At 40.4% G+C, this 19,351-nt stretch overlaps 1 protein-coding gene across 2 annotated transcripts in view; it reads right to left on the reverse strand.

The window, feature by feature from the left end:
- Positions 1 to 5,076: 5,076 nt before the first annotated feature.
- The window catches only part of LOC137334037 (transforming protein RhoA-like), a 36,693-nt gene continuing 22,418 nt past the window's right edge, over positions 5,077 to 19,351 (reverse strand). For both annotated transcript variants that reach the window (XM_067998459.1, XM_067998460.1), the window contains exons 2-5: positions 8,584 to 8,741; positions 8,018 to 8,138; positions 7,048 to 7,178; positions 5,077 to 6,218 (exon numbers count right to left, since the gene is read on the reverse strand). In XM_067998459.1, the coding sequence (XP_067854560.1) occupies positions 6,045 to 6,218; positions 7,048 to 7,178; positions 8,018 to 8,138; positions 8,584 to 8,739 (582 nt within the window). In that variant the 5' untranslated portion in view covers positions 8,740 to 8,741 and the 3' untranslated portion in view covers positions 5,077 to 6,044. The remainder of the gene's footprint in view (positions 6,219 to 7,047; positions 7,179 to 8,017; positions 8,139 to 8,583; positions 8,742 to 19,351) is intronic.

Consider the following 19,351-nt stretch of genomic DNA (forward strand, 5'->3'; position numbering starts at 1 on the left):
GGAATCTGGTAATATGGTGATAAACAGGACCCAGGTGGAACCTCATGACTGAGGAAAAAATTAAGAGTATGCACCCTTCATTTCCTTAAAAAATACATTTTGAAAAATGGAATAAATACAATCTATTTATGCAAATCATCTTATTTCCTTTTGCTGAGGAGAAAAATGCAAATATCAAATTTGCAGTTTGCGGAGTGGTCAGTGGCACAAATTGGTGCTCTAACACTCTACCTCAAACTGGTGGGTTTAGAGTTCATCCCTGCAATATCGTACAAGCAAGTTTTCCATAGGAAAGAAAAATAAATGGGTTCTTTTACAGCAGATACATACATCTATATTGCCTTTCACAGAATTCGAATGACTGCTATGAGTAAACTCTTCTTCAGATCAGCTCATCTATACGCAAGGCACATAGCCAACAGCAGGAAAACAAGTTAATCAGAGCCCTAATAAAGTGTCTGCTCCATTGGCTTAGTGGGTAACAGTATTGCATGGTGTGGCAAAACAGGGAAGTCTAAGGTTCAATCTCTGGTCAATAGAGTTACTTGGTCTCAGTAGTTTAAAAACAGCTTTACAAAGCTAGAAATATAAAAACATTTCACCAATTTGCAGAAAAAAAGTAAATGCATTGTAAGTAGAGTAGGATGGTGGCATTTGGAAAACTGGATAATCAATTCCAGTATTTTAAAGCTGTGTTTTAAACTGATACAGATCCTTACATTATGGATCTCATATTTGGTCTGCAACTAACATCCTCTAATCTGATGTCCAGCAAATCTAGGTTCTTTTCTGATAAACTGTGTTCTAATGGATAAAGTTATTTTGTCCCAACCATTTTACAATGGCTTCTTGGTTGGGGACCCACATTTGCAGGTTGTGTTTTTTCCCCCCAATCACTAACATCCATTGTTTACCACAAATGGTTTGAGTCTGTAGCACACCCAATATTTTAAGTTGGGTCAGTTTAATCCTTATATTCTTGTTTCCCCTCATGTTTCACTGGGCATTTCTGATGAAGGGTTACGCTCAAAACACTGACCTTTCAGATGTTGATCTGCCTTCTGTACATTTCCAGCATTTCCTAGTTTTAAGTAATTATAATTGAACTGCTACACCTTCATCCAATTTCAATTTTAGCTTCCTCTGAACTGTTCTGATCTCACACTAATGGTTTAGAAAAAGGTGAGAGACCGCTTAAAAAGGTGAACAGGAAGATGCATTTATAGCTAAATATTAATCTCCCATAAAAGTTTGGTGCAATTTCCACTCCTTAAATGAGCATAGCATAGTGAGCAGGAAAAAAATGCTTTGTAATTCAGTTTTATAATAATTTCATAACCTCTGCTATATGGTTACACAGGGGAGCTAAAAAAAAATAAAATCTTGCACTTAATGATGAAGGTTTACATTCTTCACTAGGAAGACTCTTCAAACATTCATTACAAGCACTTCTGTGCAACAAGTAGTTAAAATTGGTTCAAGAATGCAACTGGGGCCTTTCATTATTATAAAGAGGAAAATTCATTACATACAAATATTTCATGTCAACCTAGTGACTTACATATAGTTAAACTTCAAACAAATACAATTAGCACATCCTGTTTGTGGATTGTAACAGGACCTACTGAACTTGAATCTCAGCCTCCTTTGTTTGCTGCACTTCACAAATAAAAAAGTTTTAATCCACCAGTGCCTGCTCAAGAGTAGGAAAAGGCATGTCTCCTGCATCTTTAAAACATCTTCAAATAGTCCTTTGCTATACACACTCATGGATAGCTTGCCTTGCCTCCACAAGCTTTGTTGTAATTTTCTCACAATCAAGTTTGCTCCAAGTATATTGTGATCAAGACTAAAATATAAAATTGTACACCCCTTGTTTTGGTTATCCTGACCTCTCTTTTGGGGTTTTCTCCTGCATGGTACACATCATTCCTTGGCCAAAGGGCAAACAATTTTTGTCTCAGACAATATCATGTATAAACATCTGGAATAGGTTGTACAAAAGTGGCCCAGGTAACCTGTCTTATCAATTTTCCATCACCCTGCTCATTATCTTACCCCCTCTACCACTAACTAACCAAGATCAGAAACTTGTCATTTAGGAATTCATGTATGCAAAACAGTAAAATTTTTAGTTTTTTTTGTAAAAACCTTTTTATTCTGCAAAAAGTTTAAAGCTCCATCCAATACCTGGATGCAATCAGCACAGTTTACTCCTGATAATTCAAAGTTTTTTTTGCACTAAAAACAAACAACAAAATGAGAATTTAGTGCTTAAAAAATGTGATCATCAGAATTCAAAGTGACAGAACTATGAGTAGACTGTAGCTCCAGCCACCAGTTCTTTAAAAATATTTTTCTCCTCTTCCTTTAGGAGCAAATCTGCGAGCAAGTGGACTTACTGCTATTAGTTACCCTTTTATTAAATGTATCTGCAACGACGTATGGTGGCAAGAAACGATTTGTACTCTATCCCTACAGCCATACTCCCTCCAGCACCTAGTACAGGAATTCACCATTCAGATTGACCAAATTGCAGCCTTGAACCTGTATCCTCTTTTTGCTTGGGGGCACATGTTAAAACATAAACAACATGTCCCACCAGAATGCTAAATGGTATTTCCAAAAGGTGACATAATAAGCTTTATCGAAACGTAGAAGTTTCAAGATTCTAGATTATTCACCATCTATTACACAATAGCAGAACCATGCAGAAAGGTTGCTGCACGACATTTAAGCTAACAGTAGAAAACGTTTCCAAAAACAGCAATTTCAGCAACATTAAAAGAGTGCTCATGTCTGAGGCTTCAGACAATATTCCTTCCTGATTGTATAATGTAGCATGATGGTCAGAGCCTTTTTATCCTCGCCTATGTGAACACCCAGGAGAATAAACAAAATGATTGTACCTTCCAGCGGTCACACAACATTCAGAACAACTTGTTTTTATATAGCACCTTTAACGTAGTAGAACGTCCCAGGGTGCTTCATTGGAGCGTAATCAGACACCGAGCCAAAGGAGACATTAGGACAGGTGAACAAAAGCTTGGTCAAAGAGGTAAGTTTTAAGGAGCCTCTTAAAAGGAGGAGGTGGAGAGGCGGGGAGGTCTAGGGAGGGAATTCCAGAGCAAGTTTAATTAAAACTCTTCCATCTTCTGCGCAGTTCAATGTTCGATTTCTCTCTTTCCCCCTCGCTTTATGTACAGTTGACAAGAAACCACTGCACCATATCCTGTATGAGCTCTTGGAGCTAAACACATTTTATTTCATTGCAATGCCTAAATTAACACTTCCATGCAGAAGGGCAACTACATCATAGGTAAGGGGGAGTGGGGAATATCAGGGGCAATTCTGAGAATTGGAGCAGACGGAAGAGAAGGCAATAACCTTGAGGGGGGAGCACATCCCTAGTTTTCCTCTCTCCCCTCCCTTGTAGTTGAGCTTATGCTTCCAGCTCACCATCTGCACAATAGTTTTATATGGTTTATTTTAAATATTGAAATTAAATTTGCCAAAATAAACTGTGACTAGTTTTGTATAAACCTTCTGCCAAGTTTGGCAGTACAAGACTACTAAAATGTGCAACAGATCTAATATCTTTAATGGTACCCAGTTATTCTAGGATGGCACTTCTGTATTCCTTTTATGATTTACTACTTCCTTTTTAAGAGACAATTTTAAAAAAATTCCACCTGATCATGTTGTTGAGTCAAAATGGATTATGTGGCCGTTTACTACAATCAAAAAAGTTAAAAACAGTATCAGCATAAAATATTAAAGCAGAAAAGTCTTTTTACACAAAAGCATTTCTTGGGCACAAGAAGATTGGAACACTAAAGAGCAGCACCACAAACTACTAAAAGGTGCAAAGAAAGAATGATATACTGAGAATGTCTTCCAGGTACAAAGAGGAATGAAACACACACCTAACAGCCAATTACAGATCAGGTGCTTACCCACTGACTCAGCCACCATCTGTTGGATCTCCCAGTAAAACACACTGGATCGTTTTAAAAAAAACATTTTTACAGCAACACTATTGTTATACCTCAACCTGACATGTCAGTGTGATGGTGCACGAGGGCACTTCCACATGCCCAGTTCCCAATCTGAGCATTACTGTTGTGGGGCAATGCTAAGCAGATGGTGTTACCATCCCACAGGATGTGTGTGACCCAAGGCCACTATCTCCCCTCCCCTGGAGGCTGCTTTCAAAAGGGAAGAGGATACCTTATGAAATAGAACGTCAAGTGAAATCAAAGCCATGCACACACACCACTGCAATTTGGATATGGGCTATTCTTTCTTTTCCCAAAACCCCACTGACATCATGATTTACAACTTTTAGCTAAACCAGACAAAGAGAAGGATTTTGGCCGCTTGAATGACAATCCCAAAGCAGTTAATTCATCTGGGCACCATCAAACGCCAGGGACACTGGCATATACACTCCTTCAGTCAACAGATACACTAGCGTCTATAATTTAAACACATCAATTTTTAAATTCTGGAATCGATTGGTTGAAAACATACTAGCCTGCTAGATTGGCTGCAAATGAAAGTGCTCTTTTTTCAAAATGGGGCTTCTGCCTCCAAAAATGGAGAATGGGAGCCAGAAGGAAGGAAGAAATGCAGAAAATAAAGGAGTATTAAAAGTTGGTGTTTTTTTTTTAGGAAAGTAAGTTATAGAAAGCTGAATGAGCAGGGGAAAAAATGTAGAAGTCAAGTTTAAAAATTTTTGTAAAAAATGGGATGATGTGGTGGGCAGGATTGAAGTGTTAAAACATTCTTCAAACTGTATTTTACTGTTATTTCAAGCATAAATATTTTAGAGTAATACAACTACTCCTGACGTTCAAGTAGTTTCATTTCTATAATTTGCATTTCAGTGTCAGTGCATTAGCTGTAAACTTGCAAAACCAACCGACTCAAGACAGAAATTTCTCTGAATTTGCTGGTGGTTTAAGGGTTAACCATTACTTGAACCATGCAGAGAAAGTGACACACTGCAGCTTTTTTTTTGTTAAGAACACACCCACAACACTTACAGAAAATGTAAAGAATGGACTCGGACAGTTTTGTTAAAAAAAAACTGGCTTTTATTCTGCTATTAGTATTGCTGGTAACCCATTTACTGATACAGCCAAAAAAAATAAAAAACACACCTAGTAAACTGCAAGTGAGGTACATTCAGAACCTCAGATATATCTCCAATGTTAAAAACAAAAACATAAATGCAGGCATTACATATACTAACATATGATAAATAGAAGGCATTGAATGCATGGTGCTGATGGCCATGCCAATTTGTTTACTGAGCAACTGCCCAGCTTCACTCCTCAAGCTGAGCAGCAACTCACATTTAATCAGCAAGGCCACTTTTTTTTATATATATATGTATAAACCGTGTCCTAGAACCAAGACAGAACTCCTGCCTATCCCTAACTCCCACCCCCTCCCCCAATTAAAACCTCCATGTTGTACATAAGTATGTTAGAGCTCGATTTGGTTTACATCAGTTATCCGTTTCAGAAAGTTACCAAGCTTTTATACAAAGAAATTCAACTTTCATTTATTTTTTCCAATACACTTTTAAAAATTTCAGTTGAGACTACAGTATTAGCATTAAGAAATCCAATTATACAAAAGTTGAATTAAGCTATACCTATAAACAGTGGTGGTAAATTGACTTCTTAGTTTGGTTCTATGTCAAGAAATACAGGCTGCACCTGTGGATCATGTAAAGTAGATAGGTCAAAAAAAGCTACAGTAATGTCTAACCAAAGTTTAGATGTACACATGCATATTGTAAAATTGACCATAGCTATACATCAGTACACCACTGAACTAGGGGAAAAAAAAAACGTGGTTGGCTTTTAAATATTGGTAGCAAACTGAGTTGTTTGGAATAGTATTACAGATAAATGAAAGGCCAGTATAATCAAGACACTATCATACTAAGTTTAACAAACATCAATTCAAGATTTTTTTTTAAATCAAGTGACTAAGTGTGTGGTTGGGTGCACTTGGCTTGCATTTTTGCTTTATAGAACACTACAAAAAGCCTTATGCCTAGGGCGCTTAGCTTGCAAGGCAGCCCGTGTGGCCATTTCAAAAACTTCTCTCACGCCATCTTTAGTTTTTGCTGAGCATTCCATGTAGCCGTATGCACAAATCTTGGTGACCATCTCTTTGCCTTCTTCAGGTTTTACAGGCTCCTGTACAAGGGAGAGAAAGGACTACTTCAAAAATATTATACAAAATGTGGAATTCAGACCCTAATTTGCTAACCTACAAAAGGAAAATTGAAATTAGTCCTAGTTACTATCTATACATTCCTAATTTGCCACAAGAAAGGTTTATCAAAATTTAGTCATTAGTAGGGTAGATTTTTTTTAGAAAGCAAAAACTGATTTAAGTTTTCTAAAGCCTAATTTTTTTTAAAATTTGGTTTGGACCAATTCTTCCACATTCCCTTTTTAGCCCTGCGTTCTCTCCTCGGCATCATTCCTGGGACAACAGTGGGTTGGCAATCTGCTCCCAGAACAATGCCAGGACTACTGTGAAACTGTCAGGTGCATTAGGTCCTCCAAGATCAACTTGCCCTTAGATGTTCCCTCACCATGAAAAAAAGATTAGCTTGAAAAATAAGTGAAAAAAACATTGAATTAACAAGCTAAAGAAGGCTTTTTTTGTTTCAGCATCTTAAACATTTATTGTGAACAAACACAACTTCACTGTTACACTTATGTAAAACTGAACCAAAAATAAAATGCATCAACCAAAATAGCCCTATATAATAACAACAACTTGCATTTAGTAAAAACGTTCCAAGGCACTTCACAGGAGCATTATCAGACAAAATACTAAAGTAAAAGCAGAGAATGCTGTGAATGCGTGTCTGAAAGAAAAACAACAACAGGTTGCTGTCTTGTGTGGGCATCTTTTATCACAACTGATTAAGATGCTCAACCTGAAGCATTAACCTATTTTTTTTGTCAGATGCTGATGAGCCCGATATTTTTCTTCCTATAGTTCTCTACTAACCTGCTTCATCTTTGCCAGTTCCCTTCGTGTGTGCTCATCATTCCTCAGGTCTTTTTTGTTCCCAACGAGTATAATGGGCACGCTAGGGCAAAAATGTTTCACTTCTGGAGTCCACTTTTCTGGGATATTTTCTAATTTGGAGAGAGAAAAAAAAAAAGTTAAAATAGGTACATTTTACTTTTTAAAACGCCCAGAGAAAAGATTTAAAAAAAAACCTGGGCCTTCGTGATGTTATTTCAAGTATTCAGTGTTCTCAGTTTTATTATAAAATGAGTTTAGACAATGTTAAGGCAACTTCCAATTCCCAGACAAGCAACATACAAGAACCTTCAATGTCAGCAACAATTCCAACATAATGTTTTCAAAAGACTAGTTAAAAAAAGGGCATGCAAGTATTAACTACACTGTTAAATAGCAATTGCATGGAAACAGAAGAAGCTGAACAGCACAGTTGGAAGACCTTCTGCATGGAATACTGCAACAGTGGGATTACAGCCAATGATATGATATTCGTGTGACTGCAGAACAAGATTTTATAGTCAGCACACCAATCGTTGACTTTACAGATTACATTACTTTACAAGATACTAAAGTCTGGATGACCTTCATGTGTCTCTTTTCAGACCTTTTTAAAGTTATAAGTGGTGGGTGGGTGGGCAGGGTCATAAACTTATTCAAATTTTTTTTCAATTGTGAGTTAGATAGTTGAAATTATAGCTTCTTTATCCTTCTCAAAAAAAAAATGGCATCATAAATTCACCTCAATTACCCATGTAGCAGGCTTTTTTTAAAATTCTCTTATATTGCTAAAATTATTACCCTCCATTAAAAAAAATGGAAATCATTTCTAACTAAGCAAACCTGAATGATGTCTCAAAACTAACAAAAGAACACTTCAGCTTTAACCAATAGACTGCTGGAGTGAGATTAAATGCTCATTTCATATGGTATAACAAAGGTACATTCTTACCTAAACTGTCAGGACTATCAATAGAAAAACACATTAGAATAACATCTGTATCTGGATAGGAGAGAGGCCTAAGTCGATCATAATCTTCCTGACCTGCTGTGTCCCAAAGAGCCAGTTCAACCTAGAGAAGAAAGATTAAAATAATCAACTTTCAGGCATCTCAAATGTGGAGTATTTAAAACTCTTTCCCTGAACCCCTGTGGTAATATGCTCTGGAATAGATGGGTCACACTAGTTTAAACGGCTTTTTTCCTGCAAGGAAACAGACTTAACCATATTAGAGCAATCTCCCTAACAGGTCTGACGAAAGATCATCGACCGGAAATGTTACCTGTTTCTCTCTCCGCAGATACTGCCTGACCTGCTGAATGTTTCCAGCATTTTCTGTTTTTATTTGAGGAAAAAAAGTGTATTCTGTGTAGAATCTGGATTTTGGCTGTATAGAATCTGGATTTTGGCTGTATAGAGGGAATGCCAGGCAACAGAATATGGTCATTAAAATTTTGTAAATGATGTTACATCTACAGTTTACCAAACAATAGATTCTTCTAACATTTATGACCAACCTGTTTTCCATCCACTTCAATATCTGCTACATAATTTTCAAAAACCGTTGGAACATACACCTCAGGGAACTGGTCTTTACTGAAGACGATTAACAGACACGTCTTCCCACAGGCACCATCACCGACTATAACCAGTTTTTTGCGTATGGCTGCCATCACTGTAAAAGAACAAAAAAAACATACATTTACAACCACGAAAAGGACAAACCAATTCTCTTTCTTCAACATATTCTATTTCAATAGTCAGGGATATGTTTTTTTTAAAAAAACTGCAGATATTCTCATTTTGTGAATTCATAACAATCTTAGAATTGAAAGCATAATCCTTTTATGAACGTAGTATTTCAGCACCATAAATAAGATTCCAATTCTGTAGTTTTGTCTCAATACTATAGCTATAAATTCTTTGTTTGTTTTTAAAACATAGAAAATAAATTCTGCAGGAGGAAAAAAAAAGAGAAAAACTGCTAAATATTAAAATCTGAATAGAACAGAAAATGCTGGAAACATACAGCAAGTCTAACAATATTTATAAAGTGAAAAGATAGATTAATACTTCTGATGGGAACAAATTTCTGAAGGGTCTACAACTGAAACATTAACCCATCTTTTCCCTCTCCCAGGAGGTTACATGGCAGCGGGGGTGGGTGGGAGGTAAGAAGTGTTTAGTCATGATGGTCCAACCATCGTGGTGTGGGGCAGGCTTGATGGACCAGATGGTCTTTTCCTGCCTGTCAATTTCATATGTTTACCAATGCTGATAGACACGTGTATTTTCAGCACTTTTTGTTTTTGTCTCTGCATGAGACAAAAACCGTTGGAACATACACCTCAGGGAACTGGTCTTTACTGAAGACGATTAACAGACACGTCTTCCCACAGGCACCATCACCGACTATAACCAGTTTGCAAATGGAAAACAAGCTGAACTCAATTTATAGGCATATGGTCCAAGAAAAAACTATGGGGCAAGGAAACATCAATTTTCCCATCTAGCTCATTCCTTCCATAGGCCACGTACAATGTGGCCCATCTGACGAATTGTATTCTACTTTTCCATCAGCACGCTTATCATTGTCTATTCAATCCCATTCCTAATTAAATAAACACAGCTGATCAGATAATCAATACATTAAACTGCCTTTGCTGAGTTTATTCCACACATCTACTACGCTGTGCAGACACAAAGGGCCCGATATTACTGGGGGGGGGGGGGGTCGATTGTGCGCGTGGGTAACGCGCCCGGTGAAATCAGTCTGCCCCGCGTGCAATCAATCGCAGGCTGATTGTTCTTCCGGTTTCCCCGCTGCTGAGCTGCGCGGCGGGCGGACTGCGCATGCGCAGTAAAGGTCTGTCAGCTGGAGGAGCTCTATTTAAAGGGGCAGTCCTCCACTGACTGATGCTGCAAGAAATAGGAAAAATTACAGCATGGAGCAGCCCAGGGGGAAGGCTGCTCCCAGGTTTAATGATGCCTCACTCCAGCTCTTATTGGATGGGGTGAGGAGGAGGGGGAGGACAGAGATCTTCCCCCCAGCGGGCGGGAGGAAGCAGCCTGCCTCTGCCACCAGGAAGGCCTGGCTCGAGGTGGCAGAGGTGGTCACCTGCACCACCAACATATCGCCCACCTGCATACAGTGCAGGAGGCGCTCCAATGACCTAAGTAGGTCAGCCAAAGTGAGTACACTTACTCATTCCCCTACACTCCGTCTGCCACATCACCGCCCCCACCCCACATCTCCTTCTGCACTGCCAACACTACTCTGTCACATCACTCCTCACACCCACTCAAACCTCATCTTACCTGCACTTACTCACCTCGCCAGTACTCATCCCGTCACTACCACTCAACCCAATCCTCATACAATCTCAAGGCTCTATCTCATACTCACCCTCACATGCATCTCTTTCACAGTCAGCCTCACTCAACCTGCCACTACCTGTGCTGCAGCCACAGGGCATGCATCACATATGTGCAGTAGGAAGCATAAGGCAAACGTGTTGTGAGCATGAAGTGGATGCAGAAGGGTGTGTGAGGGTTTGTCATGGTTTTTACTTATATTTAATTTCTGATCAACTCACATTACATACTATATTGTCACCACTACTGCCACGTCTTTGCGAATCTTGTCTGGTTTGTGCAATAATGCCCTTTCCTGAGGTTCACAATGAAGACCCACATCTGATGCCACCCATTGTGTCACTGCAGAGTGGGTGTAGGTGTATTTGCAGGGCTCTTTTGTGCAGACGACTGAGAGATGCCGGCGATGTCCCCGGTGGCACCCCGGAAGGATGCGGAGAAGTTGTCGAGGGCAGTGGTGATGTTGACAGCGACAGGTAAGAAGATGGTGCTCGGGCCAGCCGGGAGCAGCTCGGCATGAAGGAGGCTGCAGATGTCCACGACTACATGTCGAGTGACTCAGCCTCCGTGTGCACTGCTGCTCAGAGAGATGCAGGAAGCTGAGCTTCGGTCTGTGGACCCTGTGGCGAGGGTAGTGCCCTCTGCGTCGCATCTCTCTCTGCGGTAGCCCTCCCTCCTGCTGTGCAGGTGGATGTATTACAGCACTGTGTTGTGGAGCTCCACGTGTCAGAGGTGGACGGCGAGGCTGGTGATGCTGTTCGCCCTCCGAAGAGGTCATGACTGCAGCTACGGCGGCCCCCATTCGGAAGATGTACATCTGAGGGGGTCCGCAAGGTAGGTACATGTGTCTGGACACCGGGGTAAGTGTGTAAGTTGGTGAATTTTGTTGTTAGGAGGAGGGTGGTGCAGGCCAAACTTTGTCCAAAGTGACAGAGCGGCCTCCTGCAATGAGTGAGGGTCTCCCCCCCCACAACCTGTCAAATGGACCTTTGCAGCTGCCACAGGCTGATGGCTGCAACACGTTCATTTGAACTGGGTGTGTTTCCCCCAGTACGGGAAACAGTCCCAGTCAGTTGCAAAATCCCATCCCTACTAAAATAACAGGTCAATCAGGTCTGTAAACAACCTGAAGTACCTGTTCAATTACTTTAAGTGGCACCCCGCTAGCTTTAATTACTGGCGGGAGTCCCACATGCGGGGGCTGCGCACGCATGTCAGCGGGGAACCCGGAAATGGGCGGGTTGGAGCCGGGCTCCCGACCCACCCCGGGAATCCCCGATTTTCGTAGCCCCCCTGCCATGAACGCACCTGATTGCGGGTGCTAAAATCAAGCCCAAAGAGAGTTTATTCTAGTTTCACTTAAGCCTGGCTAATTTTGTACCCGTGTTCTCTATTTCTGTGCTTAGTCAGTTAAATAATCTGCTTGAACCTACATCATCTGTGAATCAGCATTTCATAAAGGTCTACCTTTAAAAAACTGATTTTTCTTCCAGATGTTCGTTTCAAAATTCCATAACAACTTGAAAAAAAGTGTTATCCGGGCTTATCTGCTGAAATTGGATCAGGCTTCTAAATAATAAAATCAATACCAAAACTATTTTGAAATAAATCACATAATAAGCAGCATTGCTCTTATTGACACACAGTAAGTTGTATAGATGGGAGCAGGAAGTTACAAAGAGACATTGACAGACTAAGTGAGTGGGAAAAACTATGGCAGATGAAGTTCAATGTGAGGAAATGGAAGGTCATCCACTTTGGATCAGAGAAAGACAAATGGGAATATTTTCTTAATGGTGAGAGACTAGGAGTTGCGGAAGAGCAAAGGGATTTAGGTGTCAGTGTATATACTTCAGCCTATCCAAAACTCTGCTGCCCGTATCTTAACTCGTACTAAGTCCCGTTCACCCATCAGCCCTATGCTCGCTGACCTACATTGGTTCCCAGTCCAGCAATGCCTCGATTTTAAAATTTTCATCCTTGTTTTCAAATCCCTCCATGGCCTTGTCCCTCCCTATCTCTGTAACTTCCTCCAGCCCTACAATGCTGGCCTCTTGCATATCCCCAATTTTAATCACTCCACCATTCGCGGCCGTGCTTTCAGCCGCCTAGACCCTAAGCTCTGGAATTCCCTCCTAAACCTCTGCCTCTTCCTTCTCCTTTAAGATGCTCCTTAAAACCTACCTCTTTGACCATCTGTCCTAATATCTCCTTCTGTGGCTCAGTGTCAAATTTTGTTTGTTAACGCTTCTGTGAAGCACCTTGGGATGTTTTACTACGTTAAAGGCGCTATATAAATGCAAGTTGTTATTTTAGTAACCTGGTGCAGAAAGGCTAATAGAACATTGGCCTAAGCCTTGGTCAGGCCCCATCTGGAGTACTGTATTCAGTTTTAGGCACCACACCTTTGGAACGATATACTAGCCTTGGAGGGGTGCAGTGCAGATTCACCAGAAATGATAGGCTTTAGGGTTAAATTATAAGGACAGGCTGCATAAATTTGGTTTGTATTTCCTTAAGTTTAGATGGTTGAGGGATGATCTAATCAAATGTTTAAAATGATATGGGGATTTGATACGGTAATACAAAGAAATGATTTCCTCTGGTGGGGGAATCCATAACGAGGGAGGCATAATCTTAAAAGAAGAGCTAGGCCATTTACGAGCGAAATCAGAAAACACTTTTTCACACAAAAGGCAGTGGAAATCTGGAACACTCTCCCCCAAAAGGCTGCGGATGCTGGTTCAATTGTAATTATCAAGACTCAGATCAACAAAATTCTGTTGATCTAAGAGTTTCAAGGGACATGGAGCAAAGGTGGGTAAAGGGAGTTGAGGTACAGATCTGCCATGATCTGTCTGAATGGCAGAGCAGACTTGAGGGGCTGAATGACCAACCCCTCTTATGTACTCTGTCTGCAATAAAAGATGAAAAATCTCCACTAACTGCAGAGATAAACAAGAGCAGAATATTTCTTCTCTTCCCACCCCAACCACTGACAGCATTTTAGGCAATTCTATCCCACAACCAAAACATTTTGTAGCCTAAACCACAACCATGGAAGACACAGCACTGTTTTAATAGTTTTTGCTGGAAATTTCATTTGAAACAATTCCAAATAATTTTCTATTGCCAAATTGCTGTCTTGGTAGACAACTACCTTTTTTAGACCTACAGCTTCAAAGTAGTCTCAAAGCCAGTTAAAAAGTGTCTTCCATTCAATCTCCCCTCCAAAACAGTAGTGCTGCATTGCAGGCATTTATCAGGAAATTTTCTCCAGGTTTCTCCTCTCCTGAAATGCACAGGCTCTTGCTGGGGTTGGTTCCACATACATCAGACACTCTCCAGTACCTCGCCCAGGGAGGGGAATCATTATTCATGTATGGGCCTAGAAAGTGGATTTTGGCTAGCTATTCAACTACAGAGGGCATCCCAGCCAAGCCTAATCCTATCCTCATCCGGTTCCCCACACAGACTTCCAGCAGAAGTTATTTCATAGTAGTTTGGATCAGAAACCCTGCCTGGTTTTGCTCTCCGTAGCTAGAGGCACCAGAGCCAACACTACCACCAAGTGCCTCCCTAGATTAGATCAGCTAATTCAGCAGAGAACAGGAATCAAACTGCATGGCTTAGATACACGCTGCATTTACAAACGGAGGATCAGGGGAGTTCCCGATATTCTCTAACACAAAACACTCAATTACCAAGACGCAGTTTCTATGATCACCAATTAACATTCTTTGGCTCTTATTGAGGTATTCACATTACTGTGCTGAAACTAAAGCACTGATTACTGTAGGTGCATGTTGAATGGGTTCAATTCATAAAGTACATCCAAGCTGTAGCGCACAAAAAAAACCCGACAGAGTCAGTCAAAGAGGAGATATGAAGACAGGTGACCAAAAGCTTGGTCAAAGAGGTAGGTTTTAAGGAGCATCTTAAAGGAGGAGAGAGATAGAGAGGCGGAGAGGTTTAGGGAGGGAATTCCAGAACTTAGGACCGAGTCGGGAGTGGGCCTAGAGGTGCAGGAACAAAATTTTTTGGAGGGTTGTAGGGTTGGAGGAGGTTAGAGATAGGGAGAGGAAAGGCTATGCGGGGATTAGAACATGAGGATGAGAATTTTTAAAATCAAGGCATTGGTGGATCAGGAGCCAATGTAGGTCAGCGAGCACAGGGGCAACGGGTGACGGCACTTAGTGTAGGTTAGGATACAGGCAACAGAGTTTGGATGAGCTCAAGTTTATGCAGGATGGACGATGGGAGCCTGGTCAAGAGAGCATTGGAATCGTCAAATCTACAAGGATGAGTGTTTCAACAGCAGATGAGCGGAGGAAAGGGCAGAGACAAGCGATATTATGGAAGTGGAAGTAGGCAGTCTGTGTGATGGAGGGGATATAAGATCAGAAGCTCCGTTCAGGGTCAAATAGGACGCAGAGGTTGCGAACAGTCCAGTTCAGCCCAAGACAGTGGCCAGGGAGTGGGTTGGAATTGGTGGCGAGGGAACAGAATTCTTAGCGGGGGCAAAAGAAAATGGCTTTGGTCTTCCCAATGTTTAATTGGACAAAATTGCAGCTCATCCACGACTGGATGTCGGACAAGCAGTCTGACAACAAAAAGGCTGGGGCAGGGGTGCCAAGAGAGGTGGTGGTGAGGTAGAGTTGGGTGTCATCAGCATACATGCGGAACCTGACATCATGTCTTCGATGATGTTGTCCAGTGGCAGCATGTAGATGAGAAATAGGAGCGGGTCAAGGATAGGTAGATCTATGGGGGGCTCCAGAGGAAGAGAAGCCATTGCAGGAGAAGCATTGTTAAGGATTTACATGATAGCAGGCACTGTGGCCCATTTTCTTCTCCCTAACCGAAGGCACTAAAGCCGATTGTAGCATTCCTATCTCTAATGCCACACCAACAGCTAACAACACAGACCAGAAATAAACTTGGGTCTGTACGGCTCAGCTATTCACTGGATAAAGTCACTGAGCTAAAGGGCGAGCTTGATGTTGCAATCTTTAGTAGGTGCACCAGCAATAAGAACACACTGTTTGTTTAAGCCAGCTTCAAGGCAACTTATTGAGACTACAGATTTCTATACTTCAATTCTTAGAAGTCAATTTGATAATTTCACAAAGTAAAAATGCCAGAATGAACACAAAAGACTCCCTCCAGGCAAATTACAAAGCAGTGTCTGTCACAGTTGGTTGTGGACAGTTTGCAATTCTGCCATTTAAAGATTTATTACAACTGTTTAGAATAGTTTTATGCAACTCTTTATCAAGGAAATAAAGACTCGCATTTATACATGCCTTATGAAGTCATTCAGCAACAGCTTGTATTAATACAGTGCTCATCATGTGCAGGGAGATGTCAAGAGCATTTCACATACAACTATTTTTTTTGAAGTGCAAGAATGGACTTGCACAAGCAAACGTGGCAGCTATTTTGCACACAAGACCCCATAAACAGTAACAAGATGAACGAATGAATGGTTAATTTGTTGGTGATGTTTGAGGAAGGAACATTAGCCAGGACACCAGGAGAACTCAGATTTTCAAATAGTGCCATGGGTTCTACATGAACAGGCAAATAGGTCCTCATCTGACAGACAGCACTTCAGACAATACTGCACAGAAGTGTCAGTCTAGATTTTATGTTCATCTTGGAGTGATGCTTGAACCCACAGGTTACTCACCCACTACCAATTAAGCCAAGCTGGTAATTTTAGTCTAAACCCTTGCATGGAACTTGCAATGACTACAGTATTGTTCTGCCTTCGTGAATAGGGTAGGGTAGTTTGTTAATTAGGCAACTGAAAACTCCACCAGTCTTCATAGGAGGCATGTTGCACGATTTTTATGGACTAATTTGATAACTGAACTGCTAAATCGATTTGTCAGAAAAGGACACGCACTCAATTTTCTAAATAATTATATAGATTGATTTTGTGTATATAGTTAATGCTATTGATCCAAATGGCTCAAGAAACATACCCTATTTGAGAGAGTGAATAATTCAGTGAACTGATGTACAATTATCTAGTGTTGTACTACGTTAAACAATCATTACTAAACAAATAATTCCGTATAATGTATACCAAAGTCTTGCTGATACTGATGTTTTTGCTCTGGAGCTTTGAATGTGAATCAGTATCATCTGGATTGAAACTATTTTAGTATGTATGCTCTTTTTTAATTGATGAAAGCAAGGGAACATCAAATTAGTCGTATATAGTCCAAACTCAGTAGCAGGTTCCATTATAAATTGAGTTTTTTGTAGAATTGGTCCCCACTATCTTAGTGAGCAGGAAATGTGAAATCTGCATATTCAGATACTGCTTGCTTTTCCTTTTGGAACACTTACAATTATTTTTTGTTCCTCAGATCCCAATGCAATTCACTGCAATAAATTCATTTTTTTGGTGGGAGGGTGGTGTGGTGAGGAATATGAACTTACTATTTACCATTCCACAGAAGATAAACTGATCAGCATAGAACCACTGCTATTGGATCAGTGTGTTTTACAATCTGATCAATAAAACTATTTCCTTTTGCTTCATAAAATACGTAATGGTTTTATTATTTTGGAATCAGTTTCACAGATGTCGAGCACAAGTTAAGTTGCAGTTTAATGTGAGCTATGTCCTTTTTATTGTGTGTTTAGCAAACTTTTTAAAAACATTTCCTGTGCCTCTGACTTTTTTTTAAACTGTTGCAACTGAAGTAAAATATACTTTTTACAATTGTATGTCATTAATTCTTGTCTATTCAGATTGTTTCACATCAACCCTTCCTATGAAGACTGGTGGAGTTTTCAGTTGCCTAATTAACAAACTACCCTACCCTATTCACGAAGGCAGAACAATACTGTAGTCATTGCAAGTTCCATGCAAGGGTTTAGACTAAAATTACCAGCTTGGCTTAATTGGTAGTGGGTGAGTAACCTGTGGGTTCAAGCATCACTCCAAGATGAACATAAAATCTAGACTGACACTTCTGTGCAGTATTGTCTGAAGTGCTGTCTGTCAGAAGAGGACCTATTTGCCTGTTCATGTAGAACCCATGGCACTATTTGAAAATCTGAGTTCTCCTGGTGTCCTGGCTAATGTTCCTTCCTCAAACATCACTTAGTGATCTGATTGGTCAATGGGAACTACATTACCCCTCACAGCTACTCTTCTGATTCACATCTTCTCAAACCTGCTCCTGCCTTAAGCTCATGAGTTAGGGGCTGTGGTATCTCCCTCGCAGACCTCAGACCACCATCTTCACCCTCCTTGGCCTCTCGCTCCAAGTGGCCACAGCGTCTCTGCTCTCCTGGACTCAACAGCTCTGCTCTAATGCCCAGGCCTGGTTCTATCTTTTCTCCCATCCCAATTGTTACCACTTCCTGTCGTCATCTCCTCCTCTTTCTCTCCTACTCCCCCTGAAACAATACCAACACATTTAAAGAATTTTCCAACTTCTTTAAAATTTCTTACATGCACAGTGATGTTTTTTTTAAAAACATTCAAAATTTTGAATGTAACACTTGGCTCACACCATCTGCCATGAGCTGTAAAACGATCTGGCACTGGCCACAGCGTCAAACTCCCATATGATTGTTCTTGTCCTCCAAGCAGTCAGCATCCATTTCAGGAAGGTTTGATTGTGAAGTTGAAAGAGCGTAGTGTGAAAGTGCACGGACCCAAAAATACTTCAATAACTGTCTGCTCCAGATAAATCTAACTTACAGAACCAGTATTGAGGCTAGTAGTTGACTCAAGAGGTAAGAATCTTACAGGAAGCACACCTGACCTGCTCTGGGAGAGATGTTGAAAACAACTGCCTATTCTATTTCATAATTAGACAAAAAGAATTGTCAAATTGTCTAATACAGGTATTAATCAAAGAAAGATTGCAAGTACGAGAAATATGAAATTTTTAATACGAGTATTCTTTAACCCGATGAATGAATTCCATCTAAAAATCTAGCTTTAAATCTAAGCATCTGATCATTACTTTCCTTCATAATATAATGTAAAATTCTCTTACCTTACCCTACACAGTTTATGGGAGATTATGTGGTCATCTCACATTACTAGGACAGCCATTCCCAACTTTCAGACTGACATATTGTTATGATGTAACTGTACTCCATCAGTAGAAATTGCAAAATATAGAGCTAATAAAAAATTACAAATGTTGGAAATTGAATTTAAAAAGTAGAAAGTGATGGAAAATACACAGCAGGCCCACCAGCACTTGGAAAGACCCTTAAGGTCTCCACTTGAGAGGTTATATCACTGGTCTTCCCCCTTTACAGGCATTAACAGACCTGTTCTATTTCCAGAATTTTCCGCTTTTATATCAAAAATTGAGGTGGGTATGCAAACCCCTCCTAAAGGCAGTAAGTACCTTTATACTTTTTTCAGGAAATTAAAGTACCACTTGCTAAGAGGATTGTATACTGCTAAAATAAAATTAGGATTCAAAGGCTGTTTTTACCTTCAGTGGTCTAAGGCGTGTGATCCAAGCATTTCTCTTCTGATACTTCAGTCGTTTTAATTTGAATTAAGAGTACACTGTAATGTTTAAACAGTTCAGCCAGTCTTCATTTAGACGGGCTACAAACTTAAATCCAGCATTTAATACACAAAGACTGGTTGTGGCTGTCGCCAGTGCATCAGCAATGAGTGACATTATGATATCTAGAACATCCAAGGTTGCAGCTTTGGCTCAGTGGTAACATTCTCACCTACGCGTCAATTACTAGCCCCAATACTGCTTTTGTGGGTTCAAGCCCCACTCCAGAGACTTGAGCACATAATCTAGACTGATGTTTCAGTGCAGAACTGAGGGAGGGCTACACTGTCAGAAGATGAGATGTTAAACCAAGGCCCCATCCACCCTCTCAGCAGAAAATTCTATGACA

This window comes from Heptranchias perlo, chromosome 17, assembly GCF_035084215.1.
Source record: "Heptranchias perlo isolate sHepPer1 chromosome 17, sHepPer1.hap1, whole genome shotgun sequence".
NCBI classification, from domain to species: Eukaryota; Metazoa; Chordata; class Chondrichthyes; order Hexanchiformes; family Hexanchidae; genus Heptranchias; species Heptranchias perlo.